Source organism: Dryobates pubescens, chromosome 4, assembly GCF_014839835.1.
Source record: "Dryobates pubescens isolate bDryPub1 chromosome 4, bDryPub1.pri, whole genome shotgun sequence".
In the NCBI taxonomy this organism is placed as follows: Eukaryota; Metazoa; Chordata; class Aves; order Piciformes; family Picidae; genus Dryobates; species Dryobates pubescens.
In genome coordinates this window covers 11,569,372-11,583,253 of record NC_071615.1, presented here as the reverse complement: position 1 = coordinate 11,583,253, position 13,882 = coordinate 11,569,372, and the positions used below count along the sequence as shown (strand labels likewise).

At 55.1% G+C, this 13,882-nt stretch overlaps 1 protein-coding gene across 1 annotated transcript; it reads right to left on the bottom strand.

Moving 5' to 3' along the window:
* Positions 1 to 324: 324 nt before the first annotated feature.
* GGA2 (golgi associated, gamma adaptin ear containing, ARF binding protein 2) lies at positions 325 to 13,647 on the bottom strand. The gene is made up of 17 exons (XM_054161338.1): positions 13,589 to 13,647; positions 12,990 to 13,074; positions 12,271 to 12,346; positions 11,709 to 11,807; positions 9,572 to 9,695; positions 9,117 to 9,220; positions 8,579 to 8,659; positions 7,620 to 7,757; positions 6,684 to 6,765; positions 5,638 to 5,757; positions 4,740 to 4,907; positions 4,432 to 4,487; positions 4,001 to 4,176; positions 3,097 to 3,266; positions 2,273 to 2,445; positions 1,283 to 1,393; positions 325 to 682 (listed from the first exon to the last, which is right to left on the bottom strand). Exons 1-17 carry the CDS (start codon positions 13,620 to 13,622, stop codon positions 572 to 574), a joined length of 1,908 nt encoding a protein of 635 aa, XP_054017313.1. The 5' UTR covers positions 13,623 to 13,647; the 3' UTR covers positions 325 to 571.
* Between the last annotated feature and the right edge of the window lie 235 nt (positions 13,648 to 13,882).

Genomic DNA, 13,882 nt, shown 5'->3' with positions numbered 1-13,882 from the left:
GACGAGCTGTGGGGCTTGTCCATGGATGAGCTGGTGACACTCAGCAGCATTGTGTCAGAGCTTGGCCTCAAAGCCCTCCCCCTCCTTACTCTCTTCACTTTGTGCCTTTCCCTGTAAACTACAACCGCCCAAGTTCAGGTTGCCCAGCTGCTAGCCCAGTTCTCCCCCTAAGGGGCCCAGTGAAAACAGGGGAGGTAGGTCCCTGGAAGATTCTGCCCTGGCTCCAAGCAGGCTTGGGGGAAGGCTGATTGTTAGTGGAGGTTTGCTTTGCCTTTTTTTTTTAAATTCAAGATTTAATGGGAGAGAAAAAAATGGCCCAGAAAGCAGCAGGAAACACGTGGAAGGAAGAAGCATTAAGGGTCCCTGGGCTCTGGAGCAGGGTCAGCTACAGAGAGGCCAGAGAAGAGCAGCCTGGTTGAGATGCCTTCCTCCTGACAGCAGTGCAGAAACCAAAAGGAGTGAGAAAATGGCAGATCCTGAGGAAAGGAGCCATGATGGGGTCCAGGCCAGCACAGTTCCTCCTTCCTCTCCCCCAGTGAGGCATGATGGCGGTGTCCAAGGCTGCTGAACTTCAGCTCCTGCCCCAGAGCTCTGCTTCTGGGAAGCTGGTCACCTCTCCCACCTCGCTGAAGGGCTGCAGGCCCTGTGTGAAGGCCAGCTGGTACCTCAGTCGGATGGGAGCCTGGGAGAGGAGGGAGAAGAGACAGACACATCATGCCTGCTGACACCTGGGCCCCTGCAGCCTCTCCCCTTGCAGCCTTGCTGCAGTGAATCACCCTCTGAAAGGGGAGACAAGGCTTCAGTTGTGCACAAACTCTGCACGGAACAAGACCTAGACCTTCATAAGAGCCAGGAGCAACTGGGAGACCTTTGCAAGAGCATGCTTGGCAACCTAGGCCTGGCCACCCTTCCCAGCAGCACACAGCCTCCAGCCTCATGCATCACAAATACAGCAGAGCTGCCACCATCACTTGGGCCTTGGGTGGCCTTATGTTGCACCAGCTGCCAACATCTGCAGTTGCAGTGTCCTTCAGGAGCCAGCTCTGCAGGTGGACTGAAGCAGAACTGTGCAGGCCCCTGCAGCAACAGCCTGCTCAGACCCTCAGATGATAGCTCTGGAAAGCTGTTCCAGTGGGAAAAACATCTTCCCAGCAGAGCCCAGACTCCTCTTGTACCCCCCAGTCACCTCCTCACTAAAAGCACTCTCTCCACCTTTCACACCAACACCCACCCCCTGCAGTGCCCCTCCAGCACCCCCCAGCAAGCTCAGCACCATGCAGACCTTGTGTGGGTTGGAGAGCAGCAAGACCTGGGAGAGCAGGGCAGGTGGGAGCAGGGGGCTGAAGGCTGGCAGAGCAGAGCCTGATGCTGGCTGCAGCTTTATCTTCATGGGCTGAAAGAAAACAACAGCAGCACTTCTTGGTCCAGGCTGAGGAAGGGCTGTGGGCATTACCAGAGCTGGGCAAAGAGGTCAGGCAGCTGCTGGCCTTCCATGAGGAGAGTGCTGTCACAGCCTGCTCCTGGAGGCAGAGCATGGTTCTATAATCACAGAATGGCTTGGGCTGAAAAGCCCTCTGAGATCAAGTCCAGCCTTCAACCCAACACCACCATGGCCCTTAAACCATGTCCCCAAGTGCCATGGCCACACATTTCCTGAACCCCTCCAGGGATGGTGACTCCATCACCTCCCTGGGCAGCCTGTTCCAATCCCTGACCAGTCTTGCAAGAGAGAAATTGTTCCTAATCTCCAACCCAAACTTCCCCTGGCACAATTTCAGGCCATTTCCTCTTGTTTTATCACATGATACTAGGAAGAAGAGACCAACCCCCACCTGTCTCCAGCCTCCTTTCAGGGAGTTACAGAGAGCAATGAGGTCTTCCTTCAGCCTCCTCCTATTCTCCAGACTAAACCTCAGTCCCCTCAAGCTGCTCCTCACCAGAGCTGTAGCCAAGACCCTTGACCAGCTTTGCTGCCCTTCCCTAGACATGCTCCAGATCTTCCTAGGCAGACCAGCCCATGCAGAGGCAGGAGGGCTTTACCCAGGAGGCTAAAGCACCACGTCTGGAGGCCTCTTTAGCTGTCACAAGGCCAGGGCCACACTCTGTGAAACAGGCACCAGGGCCACAGGCACCAGCACCACACCAGGTTCCCCGTTCAGAGACAGCAAGCCATGCAGTTTCCAATCAGCAGGGCAATTCCTAAGCAAGAAATGGTGAGCCTTCTCCTCACAACACTCTGAGGAGTGCCACTTACTCAGCACAGGCCTCTCACCTCGGGGACTGCAGCCTGGAACACTATGTCCTGGATGGGTTGGGCTGCTGTGCTGAGCATGGAGAGCACCATCACCAGCACGTCCGGGCGGCCAGGGGCTGGCTCTCCGGAGAAGTGGAGCATGGCCTTGAACCCATTCCTGTCATACACAGTAAGAGGGCAGATCCTGCCTGCTGGACACAAGAGGAGCATCAGAGACACAGCATGACCCCCTCCCCACCTCTCCTGAGGGCAGGATAAGGGACAGCAGAACACAAACACACAGAGCTTTTCCTTCCCCCAGCACACTCACGGGCCAAGCAGCACAGAGCTCCTCAAAGGCAGAGAAAGGAGACTGACTGTCTCCATTAGAGGTGGTGGTGGGACTAGCAGCTCAGATCTTAAAAGCCAGCCAGATGTCAGCTATGAATCCAACCCAGACAGAAGGAGCAAAAGAGCAGCTGTTCAGCACACAAGAGACAGCCTCTCATCACCACTGCCTGGTAAACCCACCCTGGCTATCTCCAGCCAGCCACTCCAAGCCTTCACTTGAGGGAATGAAGGCCAAACTGTCCCTGCCCCTGTCCTCTTCCCAAAGGAGCAATGGCTGAGACTCTGCAGTCCTCCTAACAGGATCCTTGTCCTGCTCTGAGGCAGGGCAGGAAGCTCCTGAGTGTGGAGCAGGGAGGACAAGGACACTTCCACGGCACCCTCCTTAGCTCAAACTCTCCAACACATCAAGTCCTTTACAGACTTTTCTCCAGCCAGCCCACACAGCATGAGGCCACCTTGGCTTGCTCCTCTGCTGCAGTAAGCCTCTAGTAAGCAGAAATCATTGCACTTACTTGGTTTAATTGAAATTAAAGGGACAAAAAGGTTTTCCAGAGAAGCACTGTGGGAAGCTGGATGTGAAGAGGCAGCAGGCTTCAGCTTGGAGCCTAGGCTGGAGGATGAAGTATCTGCCTTTGACCTGTCTGGAAGAGCTGGAAAGGGCAATTTCACTGCTGATAAATCCCTGGAAAGAGAGGCATGTAGGAAGCTTGCATTAACTGGGGAACAGATGTGGCTTATACCATCCTCTGCCGTGTCTGTGGTCCCATTTCCACAAGCTTAAACTCTCTGAGCTCCTGAGAAACCCCAAACCTGTCTCTGTTTCACAGGGAAGAAGCTGCTGTTTCAGCTTTCTTAAGACAGACTCTTTGTCTGAGGGCTTTGGAAGTCTCCTTTCCCTACAGACAGACTCTCTGGAGCTTCAGTCAGTGAGGTCAGAGTCAATTCTAGCTCAAAGACTACGAGAGAGTCCCAGCTCCTTGCATTACCTTCCTGGCTTCTGTTGTGGCAGACTGGGTAATGAGCATCTGCTCTGAAGAGCTGGGGATATGAATTTGGTTCACAACCTGTTAGGCTTCCACTGGAGGCCTAGAAACTACTGCACAAGCTGAAGAAAACTGGGAAAGCATTTTCTGAGCTACAGGGTGTTAAAAGATTTGACTGCAAGGAGTTTGTTCCTTTAGCTCAAGACTCACTTGTCACTGAGCTATGGGATTTGTCTCACCAAGTTCCTGACCCCTGGGAGGTCAGTTCCACACAGTGCAATTAACAGGGGCCTAGCTGCTGCTGCAGAGCTGATGTCTGGCTGGGCAGTTTGCCCTCAGCAGGCAGCTGGAGCTGAAAGTTTTCCCCTAAATCTCTGCCATAAAGCAGAATTCCTCATCTGCAAAGCCAGGCTGTATCATGCACATTGCTTACAAGGATAATGGCCTGGTCTGGGATGGTGGAGACAGCTGATCAGCCAGGCTCTGAAGCTCACTCTTCTCTGGAGAGCTCTCTTCCCAGCCCTCCTGCAGTGTCTGACCAGCACTTGGAGCAGCACCATATCCATTGTGTGCACCAGCCTCAAAAAAGTGAGACACTTCTGGTTCCTGCTGGATAGCAACAGCAAAAATCAGACCTGCTCCACTGGGAAGGATCTTGGGGTTAACAACACTGCTCATAGTAGAGACACAAATGTTTAGTCTGGGTGCAAACTGCACAGGAAGCTCATTGCAAAGCAGGAGGGTCCCAGCTTCCCTTCAGAGCACAGAGGAGTCAGAAAGGCTGCCCCAGAAAGCCAGGACAAGACTCGCCTCTGATCTGTGGCCTTGGCACTTTATGGACTAAAGGAGGTGAGGAGCACTCACCTCTGCTGAGCCAAAGTCAGCTGGTGGTTTCTCTGCACCAGGAGAGTTGCTGAGACCTAAGAAAGATGTCAAAAAGCCACAGATCAGTTTCAGTTACAGAAGGGTTTGCCTTGGGCCCTTCTTTTGTGCCCAGCAGTGTCTGGCTGCAGTCTCTCACCAGGAGGAAGCCACATTCTTGAGGAGATGGCAACAGCTACAGGGGCCTCCTTTCTCTGAGGAACCAACATTAGAGCCCCATGTGCTGTGTGTGCCAGCCACCCCCAACCCCAGCAGCGAGGGCAACGCTGTGCCGACCTGCAGCTACACACCCAAGGCCTGGAGCTGCTCCTCCAGCAGGCAGGCAGAGCTGGTGCTGCTGTGCCGGGCAGTGGTGGCTCTGCTCCCACACTGGGCTGGAGGAGCCTGAGAGGTCCTCTCCAGTTCAGAGAAGTCGATCAGTGCGTAGCTCCTGGTGCGCCTCGGGGCTGCCTGGGGTGCTTTGGGAAGAGCAGAGAGGAGAGGAAGGTTTTAAGGCCAGGCTGGATGTGGTCCTGAGCAACCTGAGCGAGTGTGAGGTGGCTCTGCCCATGACAGGGCAGGAACTGGATGATCCTTGAGGTCCCTTCTTATTGCTGTCTACAGCTACCTGAAGGGAGGTTGTAGCCAGGAGGGGGTTGGTCTCTTCTCCCAGGCAAGCAGCACCAGAACAAGAGGACACAGTCTCAAGCTGTGCCAGGGGAGGTTTAGGCTGGATGTTAGGAAGAAGTTCTTCAGAGAAAGAGAGACTGGCCATTGGAATGTGCTGCCCAGGGAGGTGGTGGAGTCCCCATGACTGAAGGTGTTTAGGAAGAGACTGGATGGGGTGCTTGGTGCCATGGTTTAGTTGATTAGATGGTGTTGGGTTGGACTCAATGATCTCAAAGGTCTTTTCCAACCTGGTTAATTCTATTCTATTCTATTTTAACTCTAACAATTCTCTGATTCTATGAGAGAGCCCTCCTGGAAGGGGCAGTGTGCCTGTGGGCACAAGCACCCCAAGAGGACAAGGAGGTGAAGAACTCCAGGAGCATTTTCTGCTGGCCCCATGTACCAGCAAATGGTGGCCATGTGCCACAGCTCCCCTGTCTTACAGGCTCATCTCCACATTTACCCTCTGGGCAGCTCTTCCCCTCCAGACCCCACTTACACACCCCCTGCAGGAGCAGAAGGCTGGAGGGGGCTCCTGACCTGGTGCATCAGCAGAGCTGGTGGCTGGAGCTCCTCCACCACCATTTTCATGGCTGGGTACGAGTTGCCTGCAGCGTCTGAGCGCCTGCGTCAGCTCCTCGCTGGCCTGCAGAACCTCAGCTGCAAGACAGGAGAAACCAAGCAGCTGTGACACAAGGGTCAGCTCCACTCTCCACAGTGCATCTAGAGCTGCCTGCAGTGAATTCTGATGGAGCAGCCTGCCCCAAGCTCTGCCCAGCTGGTCATATTTGCACATCTGCTGATTCCAGGCCTCTCACTTCTCCAGATCCCTTGGAACTCCCAGCCTGTCTCTCAGCCATCTCTCACACACTTGGTTGTTCTCCACAAGCTTTCTGAGGCTGCTTGGTCTGTAATCCAGCCCAACCCTGGCTGGATGGAAAGTCTGAGGCACAGCTCAGCTCTTGGGCTTGTTGGCATCACTTCAGTCAAGGGCTTAAACCAAGACTGAAATGAGGTCCTCTGGGAAGGACTACATTTCACAACTGGAATTCAAAGCCTCTGCTGCTGACCCTCCTCAATATGTTACTTAAGAAATGAGAAGAATTTTCTCCCTTCTGTGTTGATGGGCAGGGAGAACATCAATTTTTGTAGAGAGGCCTCAAAAAAGAAACAAAGAAAAGAGAGAGCAAAGAGGAGGGGGGGAAAGAAAGAAGAGAGAGAGACCAAAGTGGGGGGGAAGAAAGAAGAGAGAGAGAGAAAAGGGGTGGGGGGAAAGAAAGAAGAGAGAGAAAAGAGCTCAAAACCCTTCATCTCCCTGAACATCAGAATTCCCCAGGCTCTGGAGAACCTCAGCTGGCAGAGCCTGGATTCAGCTTAACTTTGGGCCTCAGGTGAATTGTAGAGAGAGGTCTGGGGCAGGGCTGTGCCACAGGCCATGGGCATGCTTTAAAGGGGAACATGGGAAGCTTTGCCAGCAGGTGCCAGGTGCCCAAGCATTGCCTTCTCAGAGGAAGGGCACGCTCCACTTGTCAAAGCAAAGGCAGAAACCGACCCCAGGGCAGTGCAGGGGCAGTGCTGGCTCTTACCTAGAGCCTCCTCATCGTCGACTGCCTCGCTGGCGAGGCGGAAGAGCAAGGGCCTGAGCTTCTCACCGTGCTGGAGCAGAGTCTGTGCAAGGAAACTTCACATCACGGCTCAGGAGGTCCCAGGAACTCTCACCCTTCCCTCTCCCCATGATCAGCTGAGGGAAGCTACCCCCAGAAGAGGAAGATGCACCTGCTGCCCAGGCCCACACAAAGGATGCCAGCGCTGCCTGCTGCTGCGCTCAGGAAGCCACAGTGGCCTGGAGGGCAGGCAGTGGGACAAGGAGGCTTTGCTGGTGTCTCCTCAGCAATCACCCCTTCTGTACACACACAGCTGGGAGACACAGCCCTGTGAAATGGCTCAGGTTAAAAGCCAAAGCAGCCAGGAGTGAAGGGCTCCCTCACAGCACTCAGGGGGAAGCATTACAACCAGCAGTCAATGCCAAGCTGCTTCCAGCTCTCTCCTTTGTGTCTGAGGAAGGCAGGAGGCAGAGAGGCAGCCACTCTTTCAGTCTGAAAGCCAGGTCTCTCCCTTCTACAGCAGCAGCCCTCCCACCAGCAGCTGACTCCCAAACGCTGCCATGGAGTTTCAGGTGTTTGGAGGCCACAGAGCTGCCCTGGCAGCCCTGCTGGGGACATCAAACATTTCCTAACTCACTCACAGCAGCAGAACAATGAACTCTGGGCAGGAAAAGGGCAATCACAGAAACCCCTGGGATCAGAAGCTGAAGAATCCACAGCCTTGAGCTTTTCTGGTCAGATGCCATCACACCCACCTAACCCAGCCTGGGCCCAAGGGAATTCCCCTGCTGGAGGAAGAGCCATTTCCTCACCAGAGAAGCAGCTAACCTGGCCAAAACCTGCCCCCTGAATCCTGTTGCCCTGGGTCCTCTCAGCCACAGGCAGGAGAACCTCTTCTGCAGGAAGCAGAGCATTCACCTGGAGAGCCTCCTGGTCAGGCCTGGATAACTCCTGTCTCCTGTGGGCCTCCAGGAATTCCCCCATGCACTGAACCTTCTCAGAAACCTCCCTGATGGTGCTCACTCTTCTGGACACCTTGGCTGACTTCTCTTGCTCCTTTGATGGAAAGTGAACGAAGAGCAGATGAGGGTTTGGTTGATACAGCCCATGCCTGGCAGGGGCACTCTGGGCACACTCGTTGGGGAGCTCCTTTCCCCTCCCATCTTAATGCAAGCAGGGGAGGCAGAAGGCAGCAGAGCTACAGACACCCCAGGATCAGAGCTGCAGCACACCAGCCTGCCAAGGGTGGAGATGGAAACCTCCTGCCTTCCTCAGGGCACCCTGGGCAGGGTGCTGGTGCTTAGGGAACTCATTTCACCACAGGCAGGAGTGAGACTCAGAATCAGAGCTGGGAGTTGGTGGCTCTGCTGCACAGACTCTCCAACCAAAGGCAGGGATCTCAAACTAGGCCAGATGTCCTGGTTAGGCAGGCACTGGGGTGTCCTGTCAGAGGACAGGTGAACACCCAGAAGAGGCAGCTCTGTGCAGATGGGGCTGTTCCCCACCTGGGAACTGAGCTTTCTCCTGGAAGCTCTCAGCACTGCAGCCAGGCTCCCACTCCCATGGGGGAGTCACACCACACAGCTCCCTCTGCCTGGCAATGGCAGGTTTGAGGGAAGCAATCCAAGGCAACCCCACAGAGTAACTCTGGGACACCCAGCACTGAAAACTATCCCTCCTCTGGGGCATCTCCAACACTTCAGCTGAGACAAGCCACAGCCAGGTTCCACCAGCACCTCTGGCTGGTCCCTTTGATACCAGTGAGATGGCAGCACTGTGGGGCTCACTACAGAGGCCTCCCTGTCCACAATGGAATTGCCAACTCTATCCCACTCTGCCTGGCTGCAAACACAGGTTCTGACCCCTGGGGCTCCTACCTCTTGAACCATGCTCTTGATCAGGCAGTTGGCAGCCTGCAGGTCTTCTGAGTTGTTGCTCTTCAGGAGCCTTGCTAAAAGCTGGAGGGGGAGAGCATCAGGCAGCAGTGAGCAGGGGTCTGCAGCACTGTCCCCAGGCACACAGCACATGGAGCAGACACTGAGAGGCACCCACTGGTGTCACAGTCCTGGAAACAGGTGGGCTCATGTCCCACAGCCCAATTCAGGTTACACTGCTGCCTCCCACAGCACTTTGGGCCTCTCTGGCTCTGCAGCACCTCTGCCAGACCTGGGGAAAGCCTCCCTTGGGAGACTTTCAGAGTCACTGATGGGTTTCTGTGGGAAAGTTGCACTTTTGGCTAAGCAAAACTTTCTGACAAAGCATCAAAGAACTCTCTGGGTGCTGTGCAGCAGGAAGGGATGGCAGCTTTCTGAAGATGCCCTCTCTGAACCAGCAAGAGCTTCCCAAACCCACCTGAGCCTGTGTTCTCAGCAGCACACAGCAGGGTGGGGTGCATATGAAGGCCCTGAGGTTTACCTTGGATTTCTCTTCATCTGTGTCAAAAATAGACTTCTGAGGTCTTGGAGAAGGGGGAGGTAAAATTTTGTCTTCTGGCAACTTGGGGTCTTCTTTTACAATCCCTGGAATGGAAGAGACTGGCTGGGGTGCTTGGTGCCATGGTGTAGTTGATGAGATGGTGTTGGGTGATAGGTTGGACTTGATGATCTCAAAGGTCTTTTCCAGCCTGGTTAATTCTGTTCTAAGAGAGGCCACGAAGCCAGCCTGGGCTCTGCCCCTGTAAGGCTGTTTCTAAACAGCTCCATCCACCCTCAAGCCCCCAGCCAGCCCCAGGAGGGGGGTGGCCCTGTCCCCTGCTCCTCACACAGCGTTTAATGGAAAGAGCTGAGTCACAGCCCAGAGGGCAGCTCTCTGTGGTCTGAAACCCTGTGACTTGCAGAGCTAAAAAGGAAACTGAAATAACAGAACCAAACCTTGTTTCTTCAGCATCTGATAAGCCTCCTGGATTTTCACTTCCTGAGGAAACCAGACTGTCCAACTGAACACCACTGCTGTCACCCTCGACTTGACTTGCTCTGAAGACCAGGACCCATAGTACTGAGAACAAAAACCAAACAAAAAGGGAAAGCAAGGCAAAAAAAAAAAGTTGGAATCCAAAGGATTAGTGCCAGACAGAGCAGCTGGGTCTGGCCCCAGTCTGGGTGTGTGTAGAGAACTAATGCTTTGCTCACAGCACTGTCAGCTGTGCCTGGCTGGGGCTGTGCACACAGGGGGTCCTGGGGGACAATGACAGAACTGTGCAATGCAAACCTGCCTCAACCCACTGCAAACCTGCTCATAGATTCACAGAATGGGTTGGGTTGGAAGGGATCCCAAAGCTCAACCTGTTCCAACCCCCTGCCATGGGCAGGGACACCTCCCAGCAGCCCAGGTTGCTCAAGGCCTCATCCAGCCTGGCCTTGAACACCCCCAGGGATGAGGCATCGACAGCCTCCCTGGGCAACCTGTGCCAGTGTCTCCCACCCTCACTGGAAAGAATTTCTTCCTTATCTCCAGTCCCAAGCTCCCCTCTTCCAAAGCCATTGCCCCTCCTCCTGTCACTGCAACCCCTTGTCAAAAGTCCCTCCCCTACTCTCCTCTAGCCCCTTTGGGTACTGGAAAGCTGCTCTAAGCTCTCCCTGGAGACTTCTCCAGCCTGAACAGCCCCAACTCTTCCAGCCTGTCCCCAGAGGAGAAGTTCTCCAGCTTCTGATCATCTTTGTGGCCTCCTCTGGGCCAGCTTGAGCAGCTCCATGTCCCTGCTCAGCAAATCCAGAGCCAGGTTGCTCTGTTTTAGTAGCAACAGCTCAGTCCTTGGCTGTAAGCAGTTCCCTTCACTACCCACACTGCATACAGCAGCACTGCCCCAGCCAGAGCTGGGCAAATGAAAACTGAAGCCCACAAGACACCAAAGTTATTGTCCTGTCTTGTCTTCAGCCTCTAGCTGTTCTGGTTTATCTCACTTAATAGACTCAGAGGAGCAGCAAGTGGGAAGAAGGATAAAGCCCACCCAGACCTCCAAAACATGAGGCATTTTACACCTGTCCAAACAGCCAACACAACTGTGGGGAGACATCCTTCAAACCTCCTTGCTTCACTGAGACATCTTTACCCAGCCTGCACCAAGAGGTTCTGCTGCTGGCTCAACACTCCTCTGAAGTCAGCTTTCTGCACCTCTGCCATCAAGGTGATGTCATGGAAAATGCAGCCTGCAGGAGGTGAAGTTGATTCCTGATCTGCTGAGGAGGGGGTTAAGAAAGTCCCAGACCTGCTGTTTCCTGCAGAGAGGAGCAAGGGGTGCAGCTCAGGCAGCCTCTGATCAAACAGGGCTCCATTTTCTGTCATGGGAGGCACTGCCCAGGGAGGCAGAGCATCCACTCTGAGCCCCTCAAACTAAACTGATGGCTGCTTCCCTTCTCAGGAGGCAGTGGTGGCTCTCAGAAGCAATGTGCTCCACAGCAGGGAGCAGGAGTCAATGTATTGACTATATGGAATGAATCTATGGTGAGAGTCAGCACAGCACAGCCCTGCCAGCCTCCCCTCCCTTGGGGCTGCTACTCCTGGGGACTGGGGTCCTCTGCCTGGCTTCCAGGACACCTGAGCAGGAGCCCAGATGGGCTGCACACCCATGGGCTGCAAAAGGATGACTGAAGTCTGGTTCCTGCTGGCACTATTTAAGCTGCTCTTGCTCCATGGTCAGGATCCAAACTCAGCCTAACCCCTGGCAGGAGACAGCAAGGAGGAGAGCAGCCTGAGCACGAGGGTTTGAGAACAGAAAACATGGGAAAGGCTCTAGGCAGCTCCTGAGACCTCTGTCCTCTGCCACTTCCCCCACCAAAGCTCTGTAAGTCACTGGAAGGCAAAAGGACCACAGACTGAGGGGGCACAGGAACAACTTCAGGCTCCTCTAGAGTCCCCAGCCATCCCAGCAGAGGACAAAGCTGTGCACAGAAAGAGGCACAGCATGAATCCTGCCCTACTTCTGGGTGAGATCCATGCCAAGCTGTCATGGCCAGCATGAAATCAGCAGTGTGTCCCAGCTGCAATGGCTGTGCCACCACAGCCACCTACCTTTGGGGAGAGCACTTTAATCAGCTCGTTCAGAAACCTGAACTTGGCCACTGCATGGTGAAATCTCTCCCCACAGTTATTCACACAGGTCTCTAGCACCTGCAGAGAGGAAGACAGCACTGAACAGAAGCTGTATACACAGGTCCTGGGCAGCTTTGAACACCTTTGCCACTGTGACACTAAGCAGGACCCTCTGGTGCTGCAGCCACGAAGCAATGAGAAAGCTGAGGAGCAGGAACTTCTCTCTGCCTTCATTCCACCTTCTTAAGCTGCATCTTTAAGGCCATCTGCTCTGTTCCCCCCATCACCAATAACCTTTAGGCTACTGCCCCCGTGGTGGGACCAGAGGGCAAGCAGCAAGAGCTGCAGAGCACTGAAACACCTCAGCAGAGCAAGGTGGGGAGCAGCAGCAGCAGTTCCTCCCAGCCTGGCTTCTGTGTTCCTCGTGCAAGGGAACATTAAAAGGGAGAGACATCGAAGAGAAGTGGCAGCTCCACTGCCTGCACCCCCAAACTCTGCCTCCAGGTCCCTGCTGCCTCTGCAGGCAGATGCAAGCACTTACTGTGAGAGCATGGAGAGCTTCCACCTCCTGTGGGGACTGGATTTTATGTGCCAGCAGCCTCAGCGCGAGCGATGGGCTGGGGAGCAGCAGAAGCAAGTCAGGCAAGGCAGCAGTACCCAAGGGAAAGTGATCAGCAGAGCTGCCAGCCCCACAGCCTGCTGCACCAGAGACCCTTCCTCTGCCACAGCCCTGGCCTGGGGCACACACACGGCAGGGGTGAGAGGTGAAGCGACCCCAGCCCTGGCCTCCAGCCATGAAGGAAGGAGCCAGCTGGGAGAGGCTGGGGCCTGGCACACAGCCCAAGCCAGCCTGCTGCCTGCTGCTGGGGGGGCACAGCTCTGAAGAGACTGCCCCGAAACTTTTGACAGCTCATTTGCTTAATCAGTTCCTGCTCCTTCCCCCAGAGCTCTGGCTGTCAGCTGGAAGCTGGGGAAGTCCCAGCAGAGATCTCCTGGGCCACTCTCAGCTCACCCAGGGCTGGCTTCCTGCAGAATCCCACAGCAGGGCAGGACCTGCTGCCTCGTGGGATGCCAGAGTCCATTCCTTACATCACCCTCTGCCATATACATCTCCACTCCTGGGAGCAGCAGAGCCCAGCAAGCACTCCTGGCTGCCTCTCCAGGCTCCTCCCAGGTCCCACTCCCCCCACAGCCAGGAGAGAAGCCAGGAGCCAGACACAGAGCCCAGAGAGAACACAAAGAGCCATCTGTCTGCCTTACCCTTCTGTGCTGGCATTCACCCGCTCACAGAACTGCTGGATGACTTCCCAGTTTTCCTCAGGGACACCTGGGTCAGTGGCTTTATCTTACACAGGGAACATAAGCAACAGATAAAGACAAAACCAGAACCCTCCTTGGAGGAGCACAAGGCAGGAAGCAGCCCGGTCCTTGCTCTGCCACCAGCTGCCTCAGGGCTTTTTGTCAGAGGCAGAAATAGAGGGACGCAGGAGGAGGAGGAAACAGCTAAAGCCTGCCCCAAAACTGAGTCCTGAGTGCAGAAAGTCAAAGCTGGGCACAAAATGAGGAGCTGGAAGCAGTGCCAGCAGTGCCAACGAGCAGCAGTTTTAGCACAGAGCAAGAGAAACTGTTAAAGACCATCCCCAGGCAGCTCTCCCAGTAGCAAACTGCAGATCTCCCTGGGAGCACAGGCACAGTTCACCCTTTAGCTGCAAGAACCCATCCCAAAGCACAGCCAAGCAGAGGATAAAACCTTTCCTTGGCTTCCCCACAGAGCTGAAGCTGCTCCGGTGCCCACCGGGCAGGGGCTGCTTCCAGCGGCTCCAGACCCAGTGCCAGCCCTGCCCCCCAGCCCCACTCACTGAGCCACAGCTCCAGCTCCTCGCTGCCAGCCATGGCCTCTCAGCTCTGCTCCACCCTCTGCCACTCCTCTCATGCCACTTCTCACCGTGGGCTCCCACCCGAGGTTTTGTGGCGCGGAATTGAAGCCCGTGGGCGTGGCGCCGTGTCCATCCCCCGCCCCAGACACACCCAGCACCCCGGCTGCTCCTCCCCCTGCCAGCACAGACTCAGAACTCGGCATGGGGATTTAATAAATCAAAGGGAACCGTCCAAAAAGGGGCAAAGATCTTCTCCAGCCTGGTGGTCAGCAGACA